The sequence below is a fragment of the Phacochoerus africanus genome, chromosome 5, assembly GCF_016906955.1.
Source record: "Phacochoerus africanus isolate WHEZ1 chromosome 5, ROS_Pafr_v1, whole genome shotgun sequence".
Taxonomy (NCBI): Eukaryota; Metazoa; Chordata; class Mammalia; order Artiodactyla; family Suidae; genus Phacochoerus; species Phacochoerus africanus.
Genome location: NC_062548.1, coordinates 101,236,570 through 101,254,152, shown reverse-complemented (window position 1 = coordinate 101,254,152; position 17,583 = coordinate 101,236,570). Strand labels below are relative to the sequence as shown.

General features: G+C 39.3%; 1 protein-coding gene across 5 annotated transcripts in view; it reads left to right on the top strand.

Annotated features, from left to right (window-relative positions):
- PLEKHH2 (pleckstrin homology, MyTH4 and FERM domain containing H2) overlaps positions 1–14,599 on the top strand; it is a 124,142-nt gene extending 109,543 nt beyond the window's left edge. For 2 of the 5 annotated variants that reach the window (XM_047782175.1, XM_047782174.1), the window contains 5 exons: positions 4,489–4,634; positions 6,276–6,405; positions 7,410–7,496; positions 10,410–10,547; positions 12,464–14,599. In XM_047782175.1, coding sequence (XP_047638131.1) covers positions 4,489–4,634; positions 6,276–6,405; positions 7,410–7,496; positions 10,410–10,547; positions 12,464–12,646 — 684 coding nt within the window. In that variant the 3' untranslated portion in view covers positions 12,647–14,599. Of the gene's footprint in view, positions 1–4,488; positions 4,635–6,275; positions 6,406–7,409; positions 7,497–10,409; positions 10,548–12,463 lie in introns of those variants that run through there. The other 3 variants (XR_007135137.1, XR_007135136.1, XM_047782176.1) reach the window with 2 other exon arrangements.
- Positions 14,600–17,583: the final 2,984 nt, after the last annotated feature.

Here is a 17,583-nt window from a genome sequence, read left to right as displayed (position 1 = left end):
CACACCATCCCGGGACATCTTAACCATTCTTTTCATTTCTTCTACCACCTATGCTGGTGATGCCCGCATCTTTTCTCTCTAGCGCATATTTCTTTCGTTTGCTCCTTAAATTCAGCATATCAAGAACTGAACTAATTGTCCCTTCTCTTCTTACACGTTTTGCGTCTTCACTGTGATACTGCCTCTGCTCAGTCCACCAAGGAAGCTTCCAATCCAGAAATCATCCCTGACTGCCCCCCCCCCCCCCCCCCCCCCCCCCGTCCCCGTCACCATGCCCTGCCCATTTAAATTCTGTTTCCCCTTCTCCATGCCAACCACCACTGCTATGGTTCAAACCATCATCACATCCTGCTGGCCGTCCTGCATCAGGCTTCTCACCACACACTTTTATCCTCCACCTAGAATCTAGAGAGATTGTTCCAATTACCTATTGCTGCATAACAGATGACTCCAAGACTCAGCCCAAAATACAGTTTGGGCAGGAATGTATTAGGGCAGCTTGTCTCTGCTTCATATGGCATCAGCTGGCGTAGCTTGTAGCCTGGTTGTGACTGTAGCTGAGGGCTGAAATCCTCTGAAGGCCATTTACTCACACATCTGGTGGCGGATGCCAAGTGTTGTTTGGAACTTCCACGGGGAATGTCAGCTGGAACCCCCACCTGTGGCCTCTTCAAGTGGCTGCCTGTGCTTCCTCACAGAATGGGGATTGGGTGGCAAGAGCAATGTCCCGGAAGAGACAAGATGTGGAAGCTGCCATTTTCCTAAGGTCTCGGCCTAGAAACTGTGCCATGGTGGTTTGTTAGGCAGCACTGGTAACTGGGGTTGGAGATACAGCAAAAATGTGCCTCCAACTATGTCCTTCCCTGGTTTACATGGAAGGACTGCCATGATCTAACCTCTGCCTGCCTCTCCAGCCTCATCTCTTAATACTCCCTACCTTGAACTTGACCCTCCTGAGTTGTATATGATTCACTTTTTCTTACCTCTTATGCTTTACTTGTTTGTCCCCTCTGCTCAGAATACCTCTACTCCTGTGCCTCTACCTGTTAACTTGAGTTTATCCTTTAATTTTCATCTAAAGTGTCCCTCATTCCAGGAAACCTTGAATCCTGCCTAGGAGGGTTAATTGTCCCTCTTGAGGTTTCTGTAATGTCCTGCCCATGTCCTACTGCTGTCCTGACCTCAGTGGTTTATTTTACTTATTTGTTTCTGCTTTGCCCCACTGACTCTGCCCTTCCTGAGAGCGACGGCGCTCCCTGTTCATCTTTGTATCTAGCTCAGTGCCTTACACACAGTCCATTCCGCATACATGCTCTCGGATGAATGAATAGTTGACAATTTAGTTTACTCTCAGAACAATTTCATGGTCATCCAGACTTTAAAGCATTAGGGCTACACTGAATGTTCTCTTTATGCAAGTGGTAAGGAGCTGAAGAAAGGAGAACTAGGTCCCATATTTTCTTGGTCATAGGATTAGGAATGATTTCCTATCATGTGCTGAGCTAGGCTTTGGTTCTCTAAAGGCACAGATGCTCTGTTAAAATCACTCTCATTTTTGCTAAAATTAGTCTTCCTTATTTAATTTGTATTTTTGTGGCGAAAGCTTCCCCAAGAAAAATTATATACTTTGGAGATAGATGCTTCTAATATTTTAGATGAATTTTTAAAAGGGGTATAAAGGTACAATCAATCACACACCTACAAATTCTGAGCATATTGCAAACTAAAATGTATAATTCCTCCATCTATAAAAGGAAAATATTACCTCTGATCTCTTCCTCCTAGTAGTTTTTGTGAAGATAAATAAAATATGCTAAGGAAATCTGAGCTCTGTAGAAAAAATTTCTCTTGTAGATTGGAGTATCTCTAGGACCTTGTTGATATTTTCTGTCTTAATAAGGAAATCCTTGGAGCTGATGTTCTGATTGCTGTATATAGTGTCTGATAAGGTGTTTATGTTGATGTGAGGCATAGGGGGAATTATCTGAGTTGATTTTCAGTTATTCTCCAAACATGTATTGTGTTCATTCTGTGCTACACAGTATGCCAGGAGCCAGAGGGAGACACTGTGTTTGAAGATCCCACTGTAGGGTTCCCTAATAGCCAGGGTTACCTTCAGTGGCCCTCTATGTTTGTCACTATTGTTTGTCCAACTGTCAGATGCTTGGAGGTTAAATCCTGGTCTAAAGTTTCACAGCTAGCTCTGCTGAGTACTGCCTGGTGGTAGGTGGGAAAAGGGAAAAGCTTGCTCCGAAGGAAGAATTCTAGTGTATTTGAAGAGCAGGTGGACAACTTTTATTTGGTGCAAGGAAATTCAAAAAATACCTGACTAGATAGGAGATGGGGGTGCAAAAGCTGAACAGCAAAGCCAAGCCAAGAAACCAGCAAGTAAGAGACTGGGTCAAGGAACCTAGAAAGTTCCTAAGAATAGACTACAAGGAAGATGCTCAGCTGAGGAATTTATTTTTATTTATTTGGGTTTTTTTTAGGGCCGCTCCTGTGGCATATGGAGGTTCCCAGGCTAGGGGTCCAATCAGAGCTACAGCTGCCAGCCTACGCCAGAGCCACAGCAACTCAGGATCCAAGCCGCATCTGCAACCTACACCACAGCTCAGGGCAACGCCGGATCCTTAACCCACTGAGCAAGGACAGGGATTGAACCCCCAACCTCATGGTTCCTAGTCGGATTCATTTCTGCTGCGCCACGATGGGAACTCCCCTCAGCTAAGAAATTAGACTGTAGCTGGTCAGATTAAGAACTGGATAAGGGAAGTCTCGGGGGCCAGAATCTCAGAGGCTGGTTATGTTAACAGCCTACCTGGAGCCAGAGAGCCCTTTTAGGATGAAGACCCAAACTTTCTCTAAGTTCTGATGGAACCCTCCATCCACTTGTTGGGGGGGGGGTCTAGGTAAGGATGTGGATGTTCAGTGTGTCCCCCACCCCATCTCACTTTGTTGAACCCTCTTTGGTACCCTATACAAAGCATTTAACACAGTTGATCACAAGTATTTGTTTATTCTTCCGTCTCCCCTACTAGACAGAAAACTCTTTGAGGATAGGAACTGTACTCAACTTTTTTCCTTCTATCTATCTTTCTTTCTTTCTTTCTTTTTTCTTTCTTTCTTTCTCTTTCTTTCTTTCTTTCTTTCTTTCTTTCTTTCTTTCTTTCTTTCTTTCTTTCTTTCTTTCTTTCTTTTTCTTTCTTTCTTTCTTTCTTTCTTTCTTTCTTTCTTTCTTTCTTTCTTTCTTTCTTTCTTTCTTTCTTTCTTTCTTTCTTTCTTTCTTTCTTTCTTTCTTTCTTTCTTTCTCCCTCTCTCTCTCTCTCTTTCTTGTCTTTTTGCCTTTTCTAGGGCCACTCCCACGGCATATGGAGGTTCCCAGGCTAGGGGTCCAGTCGGAGCTACAGCTGCCAGCCTACACCACAGCCACAGCAACGCAGGATCCGAGCAGAGTCTGTGAGCTACACCACAGTTCACGGCAACGCCAGATCCTTAACCCACTGAGCGAGGCCAGGGATCAGACCCGCAACCTCATGGTTCCTAGTCAGATTCGTTAACCACTGGGCCATGACGGGAACTCCAACTTTTTTCTCATATAAATTAGCACAGTGCCTGACATAAAATGGGGACTCAACGTAAGTTTGGATGAATGACTGGGTGGAAGAGATGGATGGGTGGGTAGTTGGATGGGTTGGTAGGGAATGACATCTTTGTAGCCTGCTAATAGAAAGAAGGATTAAACATTCTTTCATTTAGGGAGAAAGGACAATGAAGGGCCTTATTTCCAAGAATAACAGAATGATAGATCGAGGGATAAATTAGTAACATTTATATAGAAAACCTAGGAAGAAAGTAATGAGAATATAGTACTCCCTTCCATCATATTAGGTAAAGACCCTTAAAAAGTCCAAGTAATACTTTTTAAAGATTTTAGTGGTTTTATAACTTTTTTGAATCTTTCATTTTTAACTTCTATTTTGCCTTATTATTATCAACCAAAATAGTACCTTAAAAATGAAAAATTATCTGGTAGAGTAAGGTCTTTAGCAAATACTACCAGATAAGAACCTCAGGTACTTAATGTAGAAATGAAACTGAAATGCTACAGATTTTTTTCTGTGATAATCTATGTGGGAAAAGAATCTGAGAATAGATATGTGTATATGTATGACTGGGTCACTTTGTTGTACAGCAGAAATTACTACTGCCTTATAACTTAACTGTACTTCAATAAAACTTAAAAAAAAATTAAAAACCCCAACTATTCACACTGAAAAATGAGGAAAAAAAAAACTTTAAATGAACTTTAGATCTTAATTATCTTACTTATATATGATTATAAATTCCATAATGACACAATTATTACAAATAGGTTTATATGTTGTATGTTATAAATAATGCTGAAAAAATAAAACCAATTTTCTTTTTAAAAATTCTACTTCATATCCTATATCTTTTTGTTGTTGTTGTTGTTTGGTTTTCAATTAGGTGGAGATTGGAGATTTTGAAAGACCTTTTTCCACTCCAGCAGGTCATGTTACTAATCAGTGCAAAGCAAGTCAAACTCTCAAACAAGTCATCGAGAAATTTTATCCCAAAAGGTATAGAGATGACTCGTCTGAAGAACAGTTAAGGTAAAGAACCATTTGTAACTCTTTAAAGGGCAGATGCACACTAGTTTTTCAGTGATATTTTTCTGTTCAAATTTTACAGATGAAAAAAATTGTACATAACAATTTTCTCAAGAATTTTTTAAGACTATTGAATCCCAAGCGGTTATAGATCTTTTTAAGATTTACCTAGAAACTTTAGAATCTAGATTTAAAACTTTTTTTTTTTTTGGCTGTGCCCGCAGCATGTGAAAGTCCCCGAGCCAAGGTTCAAACTCTCACCACAGCAGCAACCTTGGCCACTACAGTAACAACGCAGAATCCTTAACCCATTGCACTACAAGGGACTTTATTTATTTATTTATTTTTTATGATTTAAAACTTTTTTTAATGAAAAATATATACCTTAGTGTAGAAGATCTACTTTTCATGTAATCTTATTGATTCTTATCCAAATTAACCTTGCTAATAAATAAAAGAGAAAAACTTACTGATGTTTAATTTTTATGAAGCATTTATCAAAAATTTTTATCTCAGTGTATTCCATTATAAACAGATTGGAATAAAAATAAACTGTCCTCTTAGGCAAAATTTTTTCATATAAAAAAATTCTTTTTTCTTTTTATGGCCTCACATGTGGCATATGGAAGTTCCCAGGCTAGGTGTTGAATCCGAGCTGCAGCTGAGACCTACACCACAGGCACAGCAACACCAGATCCAAGCCGCATCTGGGACCTGCGCTGTAGCTTGCAGCAATGCTGGATCCTTAACCTACTGAGCAAGGCCAGAGATTGAACCTGTATCCTCCCAGAGACAACGCTGGGTCCTTAACCTACTGAGTCAAATAGGAACTCCATCATGTAAAGTTTTATAATTAAACTCAACTAATTTGGAGTTATGATTTTTGAAAGCCTTATAAAGAAAAGCTGTAGATTCAAGAATAGAGGCAAATCCAATTCACCATGAATTTTTCCATCATAGAAACATTTGATATCAGCCCCTTTTTTGTCTGTGTAAATAAATGGTTGCTTTCATGGTTTTATTTAAGAGGTTTCTCCTGTATCCAACATCTCTCCAAGCCAGGAGTGGTAGCATCTGAAATTCTGCTGCTGGGGATTCATTCTTCAGTCTCAACTTCTTGTACTTTTCCATAAAAATGAAAGTTATTCCCATGAGAAATTACCTTTTAAACTAATCTATGTGAAAGTTTGATATTAGCTTATCAGATTTTTTCAAATTTACCTGAAGGGGGTAGGGAGTGGGCAACCTAGGTCATCCTGAGAGCACTAATCATAGGGGAATTTGGTGAAAGGAGGAGTTCCTGTCGTGGCTCAGTGGAAACGAATCTGACTGGCATCCATGAGGACGCAGGTTCGATCCCTGGCCTTGCTCAGTGGGTTAAGGATCTGGTGTTGCTGTGGCTGTGGTGTAGGCTGGCAGTCACAGTTCTGATTTGACCCCTAGCCTGGGAACCTCCATATGCTACAAAGAGGACAAGGTGTGGACAGCTGTGAGAGGGGAGTCACAAAACCACAGTTTCACCGCAGTGGCGAGTGGGTCCCCCAGTGGTGCCTAGGACTGGCTCAGGGAGAGCTTTATCTTGGAAGGATGATACACTGTTTATATTTTTTTTCTTTTGTGTTTTTGTTCTTTCCTTTTTTTTAGGCAGCTGTGCCAGCGACTATCAACCAGATGGATGGCCCTCCGGGGACACAGTGCTGCAGATTGTGTGCGAATTTATTTGACAGTAGCCAGGAAGTGGCCATTCTTTGGTGCCAAGTTGTTTCTTGCAAAAGTAAGGATGGGTGGGGGAGCTATTCAGTTCAGTAAAATACCAAGTCTTAACAGTAACCCCAGGCTTAGTATATTTGGTTTTTTAAAAGAAAATAAGGGTGTTCCCATCCTGGCTCAGTGGTAACGAACCCAACTAGTTCCATCCCTGGCCTCACTCAGTGGATTAAGGACCCAGTGTTGCCATGAGCTGTGGTATAGGTCCCAGACATGGCTTAGATCTGGCGTTGCTGTGACTGTGGTGTAGGCCAGCAGTTGCAGCTCTGATTCGACCCCTAGCCTGGAAACTTCCATGTGCCACAGGTGCGGCCCTAAAAAAGACAAAAGAAAAGAAGGACATTTCTAACAATTTAAAGAAAATGATGAAGATCCACTAAGGAAAGGGTAGGAAAGCCATCAGTGTCTCTATATTTTCCCCTCTTCTCCACTTCCCCCTACCTTAAATCATTTCCTACTTTCATTATGATTAATCATTACACTGAAGACAACATCCAGACTGCTTTCTTCTCTTTATGCATTCATCCATTCACTCTTTTTCACCCTCACTCATTTGCTCAATTTTTTAACATTTATGAATTCTGTTTGCTAAACACTCAGCTAAGCTCTAGGGATAAATAAGCCCATGGCTTCAGATGCATTGTGCTCAAACTTCCAGGAACCCACAACCTGTGTTGCAATAGGCCTGGAAACAACCACTGTGTGGTGAATATTGTTAAGAGTGACATGAACAGAGTGCTGTAGAAACACTGAGAAAGGAGAGATAAACCCTGCCGGGGGTTAGATTAAGTGGTTTGTCCAAATGCATCTGTTTATAAATGGCAGATTCAGGTCTCAAACCCAGGTCTCCTAAGATTAGATTCACTGCTCTTTCTGTTATGCCTACTCCCCAGCTGAGATTTTTAATAAGTTGTTGTTGTCTTTGCAAATGTTGCATTGTATTTAGACTGAAAAGTGTTTCAGTAATTTTGCTTAGCAATTATCACATCGTGTACTTTCACATCTTCATAGCCCATAACCCCATCATCACTTGGAAGTACTTTCATGTGGCTGGCTGTACATGAAGACGGTTTAAGCATCTTAGAATACAACTCCATGGTAAGATTAATCCTTAAGTTTTGCATTGAGTCAACTATTTCCATTGCTCAGTGTACCATAAACAAAAGGTAATGGTATCTTTTTCTTTTTTTTGTCTTTTTAGGGCCACACGCACGGCATATGGAAGTTTCCAGGCTATGGGTAGAATCAGAGCTGGAGCTGCCAGCCTACATCATAGTCACAGCAATGCCACATCCAGGCCACATCTGCAGTCTACACCACAGCTCGAGGAAAACACTGGATCCTTAACCCACTGAGCAAGGCTAGGGATCCAACCTGCATCCTCATGGATACTAGTCAGGTTTGTTACCGCTGAGCCATGATGGGAACTCCGTGGGTAATGATATCTTAATCTGATTTTTCTCATACACAGAAAACATTCTTCCTAATACTATACAATGAATAGTCATTTTACAAATACAACCATGATTACAATTTAATCTTTTAAAACAAGATTAGACAGATTATATATTGTGTATGAGAAAAATATTAAGATGCCATGACTAAATTACAATCATGGTTATATTTATAAAATGACATTCATTAATAGTGTTGGGAGCATACTTCCTGTATAAGATGAAAATCTTTAAAACATTAATGTAGAAATTTTAGTTAGCAAAGTTTAAGTTCAGCTTCATTAAGGCTTCTAAAACAATTTCTATGATTTCCCATAATATCTCTTATCCATTCACTTGTATTATACAGTATCTTTTTATATTTAAATATGTCAAATAATACTTTCTCTATATTAATTTATCTTAAATTTATTTTCTGTCATATTTTACATGTATCAGACTACTCAAAAAGAATTTTTTGGGAGTTGCCATTGTGGTCCAGTGGGTTAAGAACCCACTATTATCCATGATGGTGTACGATTTCTGTTGACCTTAAGTCACTGACTTTATAATGTATCTTCAGATTATCTTTTCAAGAACTGAAAGGCATTCAGGAAATATAAACACCTTCAAAGAAATTTTTCAGCAGTTATGAGGAGAAACAGTTACTGCAACAATTAAGGACAAGAAATTCCCAGTGATCCTGACTATAACCACAGGAAGGAGAGCTCACTACACCTACCAAATGAATTTCGCAAGCTCTGTCCATTAGGTTAAAAAAAAATTTTTTTTTCTTTTGGTATGGCCATACATGAGGCACATGGAGGTTCCTGGGCCAGAAATTGAATCTGAGACACAGCTGTGACCTACACTGCAGCTGCTGCAATGCTGGATCCTTTAACCCACTGTGCCGGGCCGGGAATCAAACCCATGCCTCTGCCGCTACCAGAGCCACTGCAGTTGTATTCGTAACCCACTATACCACAGCAGGAACTCCTAACAAAAATTTTTGTGTGTGTGTCTTTTTAGGGCCGCACCCATAGCATATGGAAGTTCCCAGGCTAGGGGTTGAATCGGAGCTGCAGCTGCTGGCCTATGTCATAGTAACAGCAACTTCAGATCCAAGCCGCATCTGCAGACCTACGCCACAGCCTGCAGAAACGCTGGATCCTTAGCCCACGGAGAAAGACAGGGATCAAACCCACAACCTCATGGATAAAGTTGCAGCCCTAAAAAGACAAAAAACAAAAAAACAGTGAGGTTCTACTTTTCACCAATCAGGTTGGCAGAGGATTTTTTTTTTTGTCTTTTTGTCTTTTTAGGGCTGCACCCACAGCATATGGAGGTACCCAGACTAGGAGTCTAATCGGAACTGTAGCCACTGGCCTACACCACAGCCACAGCAACACCAGATCTGAGCAGCGTCTGCGACCTACACCACAGCTTACAGCAACACCTGATCCTTAACCCACTGATCGAGGCCAGGGATTGAACCTGCAACCTCATGGTTCTTAGTCAGATTTGTTTCCTCTGTGCCAAGACCGGAATTCCCAGGTTGGCAGAGATTCTAAAGAATAATGATATTCAGTGCTTAGCAAGACAGTGATGCTGGGAACATAAACAGGTATAACCTCTCTGAATTTGGAAAATTTCAAAATTTTCCTTACATTTTTCAGATAGCAATTTCAGTTGTTGAGGTTTATAACCAAAGAAATAATTTAGGTATAGGTAATATGAAATATGTCCCAAAATATTCACTGGAGTATGGCTTAAGATAGTAACAAATTACAAAAAGATTTAAATATTCTTCGTTAGGATATCAGTTAAGTAATGTCTATAAAATCTAAATGCCTATAAAATCATTTAAAATGTTAGACAAGTACATTTCTTATCGTGGAAAGATGCTCATAACATGTTAAGCTAAAAGGAACAGATGTTTAAAAAAAGCAGCAATATGCGTGATACTGTTTATGTTTATATACATATTAAAATGTATTTGTCAGTTGATGAATTTGACAGTATTTGAACCTTTTTTACCTTAAAAAGCATCAGTTTCATATGGTTCGACCTAATGTATAGATATACAGGTAGATTATCTTAAAGGACAAATACAAATACAGAAACTATGTAAATAGTTTCTGGTGCATGGCAAATTCAAGTTTTGCTTTTAAGAACTTCATGAAATTTTTGATTCGCAGTTGGTTGACTGTATTAGCACTTTGTTGATGATATATGTTATTAATTATCTCTCACCTTTCTTTGAAAATGAAGATTGGGAGTTCCCATTGTGGCTCAGCGGAAATGAGCCCAACTAGTATCCATGAGGATGCGGGTTCAATCCCTGGCCTTGCTCAATGGTTAAGGATCCGGTGTTGCCATGAGCTGTGGTGAAGCTCCCAGATGCAGCTTGGATGTGGTGTGGCTGTGGCTGTGGCGTAGGCTGGCAGCTGTAGCTCTGATTTCGCCCCTAGCCGGACAACATCCATATGCCACTCCTGCAGCCCTAAAAACAACCAAATAGATAAATAAAATGAAAATGAAGATGGTATAATACATTTACTTTTTCTTTTCTTTGAAGAGGTTAATAGTCAGCTATGTGTACAAGAGTCTAATGACCTTTGGAGGTTATCAAGATGATTTTATGATAGTCATTAACAATACACATTCAAAGGACAAACCAACGGAGAAATTACTTTTTGCCATGGCAAAACCCAAGGTGAGTAGAAGCCTTTCTGCTAACTTTTTTATGCTAGTTTTTCTTTCGCATACTAAAACATTTATTGTGGCAAGACTAAGTTCCTGATGGGAAAACAGACTTCACTTATAATCAAACAACAACTATAGGTCCAAATTCTGGCGTACCTCATTTTTCTAAGCCTTGGTTTCTTCCTCTAAAATATGGTATGGTGTTACCTATTTTCTTTTTCTTTCTTTCTTTCTTTCTTTCTTTCTTTCTTTCTTTCTTTCTTTCTTTCTTTCTTTCTTTCTTTCTTTTTTTTTTTTTGGTGGGGGAGTTTAAAATTAAATGAAGGAGCTGTGAAATATTTAGCCCAGTGCGTGGTATACAGACAGTTCAAAATAAGTGGTCATGGCATAAGCTGTTGTTTTCAGGTACTTTATTCACATTATCTTATTTGCTTGGAATAATTTACTTTATGGACTCATTAGTGGGAAGAATGAGGTTTTATAATTAAAACATACCTGTTTCTTTACTATTCTTAGCAAACTAAAGTCTCTAAAAGCAATAAATCAAAGGGCTATATTCTAACATATAATTCCAATTTTAGAAAAAAAATTAATTTTTCTAAAACTTTAACTGTCTTTTTTTTTTTTTTGTCTTTTTGCTATTTCTTGGGCCGCTCCCGCGGCATATGGAGATTCCCAAGCTCAGGGTCTAATCGGAGCCATAGCCACCAGCCTACACCAGAGCCACAGCAATGCCGGATCCGAGCCGTGTCTGCAACCTGCACCACAGCTCACGGCAACGCCGGATCGTCAACCCACTGAGCAAGGCCAGGGACCGAACCCGCAACATCATGGTTCCTAGTTGGATTCGTTAACCACTGCGCCACGACGGGAACTCCAAACTGTCTTAATGCCATATGATGTCACTTATATGTGGAAACTAAAATATGGCACAAATGAACCAATCTGTAAAACAGAAACAGACTCACAGACATAGAGAACAGACTTGCGGTTGCCTAGGGGGAGGGAGAGGGGTGGACTGGGGGTTTGGGGTTAGTGCACACAAACTATTACATTTAGAATGGATAGACAATTAACTGTCTTAAAATTTGTCAACTAAAAGAGACCTTTTTTTAGAATTTGAAGCTTTAAAAGTGGCATATATATTTCTTAATTAAATCTATACTTAAGCAAAGGCAGATAGTGAGTGCAGAAGATCATGGCACACTCAGTGCCTTAGTTTAAATATAGAGTGGATCGGATCCCACGTTGCTGTGGCTACAGTGTAGGTCGGTGGCTACAGCTCCGATTTGCCCCCTAGCCTGGGAACCTCCATATGCTGCGGGAGCGGCCCAAGAAATGGCAAAAAGACAAAAAATAATAATAAATAATAAATAAATATAGAGTTGATATAATATACTGAATTTCTTACTCATATATTCACAGACATGGCTTTAAAATAACGGATAGAATCATACTGCTGACACATATTCTAATGTTGCCACTAAATTTGAAATTTTGTTTCAAGTATCATTTTTTTCTGCTGGTTTAAGTAATGGAAAAATATACTGAACATGCAAGTAAGTAGAAGTTGACCCTTGACGAATACAGGTATGAACTGCATGGGTCCAGTCACATAAGGATTTTTTTTCAATAGTAAAAACTATGTTACTACACCATCCAGCAGTTGGTTGAATCCAGGAATACAGAACCGGAGAGACAAAGGAACAGAGGATAGAGGGCCACTGTCAAGTTAAGCTCAGAGTGTCAGAACCCCTGACCCCTGTATTGTTCAAAGGTCAACTGTATTTGACGGATTTGATTATAAGGGAATTCTGGTAACCTGGCTACTTGCAAATGAAGACCACCCATGGCCATCTCTTCACTCTCTTTTGAAAGTGATGAGAACTTCTCAGGAGAATCCTAATTCTGTTTTTCTTGTTTTAGATTCTTGAAATCACTCTTTTGATCGCCAGCTACATAAACAACTTCTATCAACAAAAGGCAGTTCACCACCTCTCTGCTCCAGCGCTGCTCTCAGCTCGGACCCGGGGCCCCCAAGCCAGGGTGATGGGAAGCCAGCCCCTTCTATCAAGCAGCAGACCAACGAAAGGCCCCACTTTACTCTGAAAGTTTGGGAGTCTGAACTTTGACTTCCTGTCCTCTAAGCAATGGCTGCATCAGCTCCAAATAAGTTCATTTGCATCCTGGCAGCGTGGCACCCACACAGCAGTATTCCATTCTTTAAAAATAATGGAAATTAATCTCTTTTATTTGATTCATAAATATTCAGATGAATGTGAATACTAAAACCTAAACACAGATTTTTCCCACATACTGATTTTCTCTTAGATTAAATGTGTTAGAATTTGTAATTTTTTTCCAATACCTTCTTCCTTGCCATCAGAGAGATCATGTGATATGGCTTTGTTCTCTTTAAAAAAAAAAAAAAAAAAAATTCCAGTAATCTTTAGCAAAGGAGATTCAAGGGAGTTTTGCCAAACTCTCATTTGGCAAACCACTTGGTTATTTGTAAATGCTCGCTGCCAAAAAATTAAGTACTGTAATTAAGTGTGATTTTAATTAATGATATGGTGTTTAGAAAGAAGTCGAGTATACAATTTAAGAAAAAGCTGCAGGGAGGTGTTGAAGGGTACATTTTTAGAGCAAATGCGGTAAGTCTCGTGGCCCTATGAATCATTGTGTGAGAAAACAGGAGCTAGATAACCAGAACCTCCCATGTGGGATTAGAAAGCATGCCCTGTCACCTTTTCAGATCATTGGCGTGTAAAACTTAAAACGACACAGTAGATTCCTGACATTCCTTGGCTGTCAGCATAACCCAAGCTCAGTGGAATATTGCCCACATTTCATTGCATTGGTGCTGGGTCATCTTGACCTTGCTTTGTTCAATAATAATATCTTTGAAAACGAAGATAGTTCTTAAAGCTTCACCTCATACATACACTCCTGTTTAATTATGGTTTAAAAAGAAATTCCCCAAAATATTTTTAAAAGGAAAGCGAAAGTAACTCTTCTATCAAAGGAGGTAAACTTTAGTTGAAAGAGTCTAGAAGTGTATTACTTTACTGGGTTACATGAGTGGTCAGTACATTCCAGTATGTGACAGAATAAAGTACTTATTATTCATGATAAAAATGAAACTGTGATAAGATATGAAAATTATATGGTAAAAATGTTTAATTGCAATAGTAATCATGAGTATACTTAATTTTATTTATGTGTAGAATATTTTATATTTATATTTTGGACATATATTTATCACTTTGGTAATTGACCAATTTGAAAAAAAAAAGTTAGCTGCTGAATTAATTTGTTGGCAGAGCCTTCATGTTTTCTTTTTTGCTGCTTTCTCCCTATGGCTAGTACTGTTCTCATACTAAGCCTTTTGAAAATTTTCCATCCCATGTTAGCATCCTTAGAAGGGGCAGAACTAAGAAATACACTGATCAAGTAAGATTTTTCTTTATTGGTAAGGACAAAAGTCAAAACCCCTATTGAAATATTTCCATTTACAATTTCCCTTAAATCTGTTGAGCCACAACTACTCACTGTGTAAGCAAATTAATTGTTGAGAAGAAACTGGTTACCAGTTTGGGGTGACTCTCAGGAGCCTTTTGGCTGAGATACAGTAGAGTTTCTGAGTTCCCAGAAAACTATTTAATAATGGTTAGTTGGTGAGCTGGAGGCTTGGCAGAGCTGTTACACATATGTGAGAACTTCATTCTCAGGCAATTGTTACTTCATCCTCTGGTAAGACTCCCCCCTAAGTCTTCTAATTTAAACAAGTGGTGAAGGCTTAGCTTAAACAGGAGTACCCTAGACTTGGCATTTATTTTTGATAGAGCAGAGATAAAATATTTTGATGGAAAGAAATCAATTTTCTGTAACTGATGATGTGAAAATTTTATTTTCTGGGAAATTGCTTATATAGCCATTTAAAAAATTCAAAGTATATTATTATGATTGGTTACAAGAGAATAATGTTACGTGTTTAATTGTAATATTTGTCTCCTATCATTTTCTTCCCTTTCAATCATAATAAATGATTTACAAAACCCATTTGAAGCATTATCTTTTGAACAATCTTCAAGAAATACCTAATGTTTTCATTGTCAAAGCTGAGGTGTACTACTAGGGAAAATGGTAGTTATTACCTCCTTCTCTTGCACTCACGCTTCGTCTTCAGTGTTGCTTTGTTTTATCCATATAAAGGGAAGCTGTTTGGGCAAATGGTAATTTTCATATGTATGTCTGCATATCAACACACATATATAGTATGTATAAATCATGAGGTTCTCCCGTGATTGCATAACAAGCTCCTTAATGGAGCTTATTTCAAATAGATGAGTTCATTGGTCTGTGTTCTAAAATTTTTATTATTTATTTGTTTAAGCCATGGCCACAGCATGCAGAAGTTCCCAGGCCAGGGATCTAACCTGTGCCATAGCAGTGACTTGAGCCATAGCAGTGATAACGCTGGATCCTTAACCTGCTAGGCTACCAGGGAACTGCCTAAAATTTTATTTTAAATGTTCTGCATTTTCGTGTGTCTGTCCTTCAAGTCAGATACTACCAGAGCTTAGAAATAAATTTAACTCTGAATTTACAGGAAAAATTAGTTACAACTTATAGTCTTGAAAAATGTGTTTATTAAGTGGTTGTTTGGACACTTTTTTTTTTCCCCGCATGGGGAAAAAAATACATGGTAGTTGGGTTTCTGGAATAATACGTGTAACCCATAATTGTACTGACGTATAATCCTGAAGAATTAACCACCATGGATAACCCTTTTTCTCTAGAAAAAGGCTTTAAATGTTCCTGGGAAGCCAGGAACACATTCACCCATCCACCCACCTCATCCCCAGCTGTCATGGAATCTGGACTTCCTCTCTGCAGAGTCTCTGGGCTGATTCCTGTAAAGCAAAGGTTTAAGCTTAAAGAGAGTTATTAGCTTTGGGATTATGCACAAATTATAGGATACCCCCCACCCCCCGATGTAATATCATTAATGCTGATGTCATGCCCCCACTGTTCTACTGAAACTTCTTTATGCAGGGTTACCATTGACCCTCTCACTGCCAAATCCAGTGGACTCCAAATCACCCCATTGTGTGCTGGCCAGATCTCAAACTCGTCCTCTAAACCTGACTCTCCTACTCTGTGCCCCCAACAATTTGTTGATAGGATCATCATTCATCAGTCACTCAATAGGGAAATAGTGACTTATCTCCCTTTCCCTGAGCCCTCGATTTCTGCTGTTTAGTAACTATATCGAATAGCACTTGTATTTTTGAAAAGCCCAAAATTCAACTTGAACTTAGATTTAAAAAGAGAGCGAGAACTTATTACAAGGATATGAGGAAGTGTCACATAAAGCGAGAGCTGAGCAACCAAGTCATAAGAAAGATAGACAAAGATGAGCCTCAGGGAGGACCGGAACCATGAGATTCATGCCAGTTCTTCCTCTTCCCATAGCTCTGCATCTGTTTCATGTTCTCTTGCTACAAAATACCTCCTTCATTTAGCAGGAAATATGCCAGTTTCCTTCAGAGGGAATGACTCGATTTTCCCAATTCCAGTTTGGAAAAATTGCAGAGGACTCTGATTTAGCCCAACTCAGGTGAGGTATTTACTCTGAACCATCTCAAATACTCATATTAGGAAAATGACTAATTATTAAAAATCTCTATAGTGGAATCTTATGCAGCCATCAATGATATTTTATTGCAGGCGTTTAAAAAAAATTGACATGGGAAAACACATGTTAAAATCAGAATATTAACTCACTTTACAGTAAAATTTCAACTATGAAGAAAAAATATTAGCATGAAATACATCAAAATGGGAGTTCCCTTGTGGCACAGTGAGTTAAGGATCTGGCATTGTCACTGAAGTAACCTGGGTCTCTGCTGTGGTGAGGGTTCAATCCCTGACCCAGAAACTTCCACACATCCTGGGTGCAATCAAAAAGAAGGAAAGAAAGAAAAACAAATACATCAAAATGCTTAACAGTTGTTACTTCTGGCATTTGCTGATTATACCCTCTTCATCTTTTCTGTACACTATTTGTTTCTACAATATGCTTATAGAACTTTGAAACAAGGGGAAAATGTAAAAACTCTGTCACTTTCTGGGTTATTGTTAATAATCTCCATATGGACTTGCAGACTCCAACACATCCTTCATGCAGCTGCAAAAAATTGTCTCACTGAAACTCAGGTCTAGCCGTGGCACACCCTTATTTGAAATCCTATTTGGTTTTTCATCACCAACATAGTAAAATCCAGACTGCAAGATCTTTCCCTGCAGCCCAATCTACCTGCCCAGTTTGCTCTCCCACATTAGTCCCACCAGACACTTTATAAATTTCCATCCAAGCTATTGATAGGTCCCCAAATATATCCTGCACATACCTTTATCCTTCTGTACTGTTGCTCATTTCATCCAGAAAGCAGCATAAAATTATCTCCTCCATCACCACCGTTGAAGTCTGAGTCTTCTTGAGCTGATCCAGCAGGGGAGCTCAAATTTTCATATGTTCTTAACCTTAAGTACAATTTTCATCTACCCAAGAAAGTCACTTTCTTTGTCCAAGTATGAAGCCTCAGGAGGTGTAAGGGTAGAAAAGGGAATTCACCTGTTCAATCAGATCAGCTGAATCAACTCAGTCACTCCTGAATGAATGCTGGTGATCAGGGACCAGTCAGATTGCTTTCACCTTCCTTGTTCCTAGGCTTCCTTCTTCAACCACCCATCCCAGTTATCCAAACAATTAAAACTTTAAAATGCTAGTACTGTGCCTAGGACCCAGCAAGCACTTGGCAAAATGTTAGCTGCCATTATTGTTATCCATACCAATAGGGCTTCTCAACTAACACGCAAAGGGATTCTGAGCTTCCAGAATCCAAATCTTTATGATTCATTACAGTTTGTCCCATGTCAGTCTGTGGGTTTAGAAGCACGCCAGCCCCAGGCTATAGATGCTGATTCTATGGTAGATGTAGCAAACGCCCTTGCTACCATCCTTTCTCCCTTGAACTCCA